The 2,980-nt window shown below is 34.4% G+C and overlaps 1 protein-coding gene across 1 annotated transcript; it reads left to right on the top strand.

Annotated features, from left to right (window-relative positions):
* Positions 1 to 716: 716 nt before the first annotated feature.
* Positions 717 to 1,640, top strand: LOC134496604 (olfactory receptor 14I1-like). Its single transcript, XM_063302319.1, has one exon. The coding sequence runs from the start codon at positions 717 to 719 to the stop codon at positions 1,638 to 1,640; it is 924 nt and encodes a 307-aa protein (XP_063158389.1).
* Positions 1,641 to 2,980: the final 1,340 nt, after the last annotated feature.

Below are 2,980 nucleotides of genomic sequence, written 5' to 3'. Positions count from 1 at the left end.
AAAAAATGGGCAAAGGACATTTTTTTTCTTTCTCTGAAGTCCTTTTAGACCATTTAGGAAGGAACTTTAAAAATAAGTGTTATTGTGGTGGTTGTTTTTTTAAAAAAATACTAAACTTGTGCTCCGTCCACATTTGCCAAAGGGGTTTTATGTGGCTAATCCCGGAAAGAAATGGAAAAAAAAATATGCTTTTATAGTTATTATAGATTGCAACATGACAGAAAACTAGAGGGCTTTATTCCTCGTATGGCTGAATTTAAAAAAAGTTCTAACCATAGGAATTTTACACATAATCATCCTCTAAAGGAATGAATTTTCCAACTTCTCTTTCTTCTCCTTTTTGTTCTTTAATCCTGTACAATTCTTTTTGTATTGGATTTTTGAAGAAAAAATGTGTGTTATACTACAATGAAACTTTTGGATAAACAGCCTAATGGAGAGGAGCAATAAAATTGATGAAGACTGAGAATTCCCCAGAAGTGATACAGAGAAGGGGAGTGTTGATAGCTGCAATAGTGTAATATTGACATTGGGAAATACACCACAATCTGTCTTGATAAAAAGAACAGTCTGTTTCACTTTTCTTTCCCAAAAGATTTAATGGACATTTGCTGAATTTTGAACAGATGTATTCATATCTTTCCAAACTCACTGAATAGAAAATGTTTAACTATTCTATTTTTTTCTTCTAGGGATACCATGATTCATTATAATAAATGGATAATCACACATCCATGTTTCTTCTCTGGGAATTCTCAAAGATTTGGGAGCTACAGATTATGTATGCAGCTTTGCTACTGATATTGTATTTAATGACAGTAACAGGGAACCTGCTCATCATCTCTGCTGTTGGTTTTGACCGCCACCTTCACAGCCCCATGTACTTCTTTGTGATGAACTTAGCCATGCAGGACATTGGTTCAGTTTCAGTCATTGTCCCCAGAGCTGTTTTAAATTCTGTTATGAATATCAGGCATATTTCCTATTCAGAGTGTGTTGCTCAAGTCCTCTTTTTTGTCTTCTTTCTTGGCTCTGATGTTGCTCTTCTGACTGTCATGGCCTATGATCGGTACGTTGCCATTTGCAATCCTTTACAATATGAAATGATAATGAACAGAAAGTCCTGCACCAAAATGATTGGCAGTGTGTGGATTGCCAGTTTTGTCAATGCTGCATTGCACACTATTGCAACATTTACTGCGCCTTTCTGTTCTAACATTATCAATCAGTTCTATTGTGAAATCCCACATCTACTTAAGATTATCTGCTCTGGTTTATATGTAATTGAATTTGGAATTCTAGTGTTTACTGCTATATTAGTAATTGGTTGTTTTTTCTTCATTGTTCATACTTATGTTCAAATTTTTTCTGCTGTTCTGAGAATCCCTTCTGTTCAAGGAAGGAAAAAGGCCTTCTCCACTTGCCTACCTCACTTCATTGTCATCACCGTATTTTTGTTTACTGCTTGCTTTGCTAATCTAAGATCCAAATCTGACAATCCTTCACACCTGGATTTTGTAATTACAATAATGTATTCCATTATTCCACCCATGCTAAATCCACTAATCTACAGTATGAGAAACAAAGATATGAAAGTTGCTCTTTCAAGGTTTCTTGGCCTGAGGGCATTTATTTTCTAAAGAAGTATGAACTGTGCATCTACCAGTCTGATTACTTTTCAAGGATGCTGGACAGCCCAAGAAGTCAATGGTTGAACTCTTCAGGTACATATCATTCTGCCTGTAGAATATAAAGAAAAAAGGTTCTTCAATCTTATTTGACTAATATATAAGGCAATATATACAATAAATAAAATATATATTTCAGTATCTGGAAAGCTTATTTCTGAAGAATTTTATCTGAATGCATTTGAAAAGCTTATTTCTTGTGTGTGTGTGTGTGTGTGTGTGTGTTTATCTATCTATTTATCTACAGTATCTATCCATCTATCTATCTTAGTCAATAGAAATGTTACATTAATCAAGTCATTTAAAACACGCACACAAACATACATGCACATGCACACATTCACACATCATTTCTGAGGAATAGTTTTAAAATATTTTTTTCTAACTACATATAAATAGCTATAGTTATGTTAAAAGACTGTATTATATCAGATTCCAAATTAAGTTTAAAATTATGACGTGATCCTATCCACCTTTTTTTCCTGGCTATTTTCACCTTTTGGAAGGTGGTCTCTTCATGAAACTCAAAATCCAAAAGCAGCCAAGGTCCTTAAGAGGACATCTTTGATTATTTTCACGCTTTATGCCAGAAAAGAATCAACTGCAGGCAGTTTGGTGCTTCTCCTCTAGAGGGTAAAATTGGCTTTTCCATGCAGACTGCAATCCTGGAATTTCTGGTGGTCTCCCAGCAAATAGTCACCAGGCCCACCTGCCTGCCTTATGTTCTGAGATCAACCAAGGGTGGACAGAAGCTGCCACCTAGCCAGTCATGTTTGGTAATGGCTTGGTAATGAACACAAGGGCTCAGTCCTTGAACAATTGAGCTATCTTCTTGCCGATGTGTTTTCACTTTTTGGCAGTCAGGTTTCGACTTTTGCTCTGCTGTCATTTAAACATAGAGATAAGTACTTAAGTTCCTAGTTGTAGTTCTGCCTTTATCTAATTCTAACATTCTTACATCTAATCTTTTCATTATTTCATTTTATAATCTCACTATTCTACTGTTATTTTATTGTATTTTATGGTATGTTCTATATTATGAGCTGTGATTACAACAATAAAATTATTTACTTACTTTAAGGACTTTTCTCCTATGAACTAGAAACTCAGTCAATATTTATATGTTCCCATACATTTAGGACCACAGAAAGAAGAAGAAAAAAGCCTTCTCCACTTGCCTACTTCATCTCGTTTTTTTAAATCTGTCCTGTCATTATTTTGTATTTTGTTTCCTATCGCCTTTAACTAATATGCTTAGAAATATTTTAGAAAATAATCTTGGAATATTTTCC

This window comes from Candoia aspera, chromosome 4, assembly GCF_035149785.1.
Source record: "Candoia aspera isolate rCanAsp1 chromosome 4, rCanAsp1.hap2, whole genome shotgun sequence".
Taxonomy (NCBI): domain Eukaryota; kingdom Metazoa; phylum Chordata; class Lepidosauria; order Squamata; family Boidae; genus Candoia; species Candoia aspera.
The sequence above is the reverse complement of the archived record's forward strand: the minus strand, read 5'-3'. Positions and strand labels throughout refer to the sequence as shown.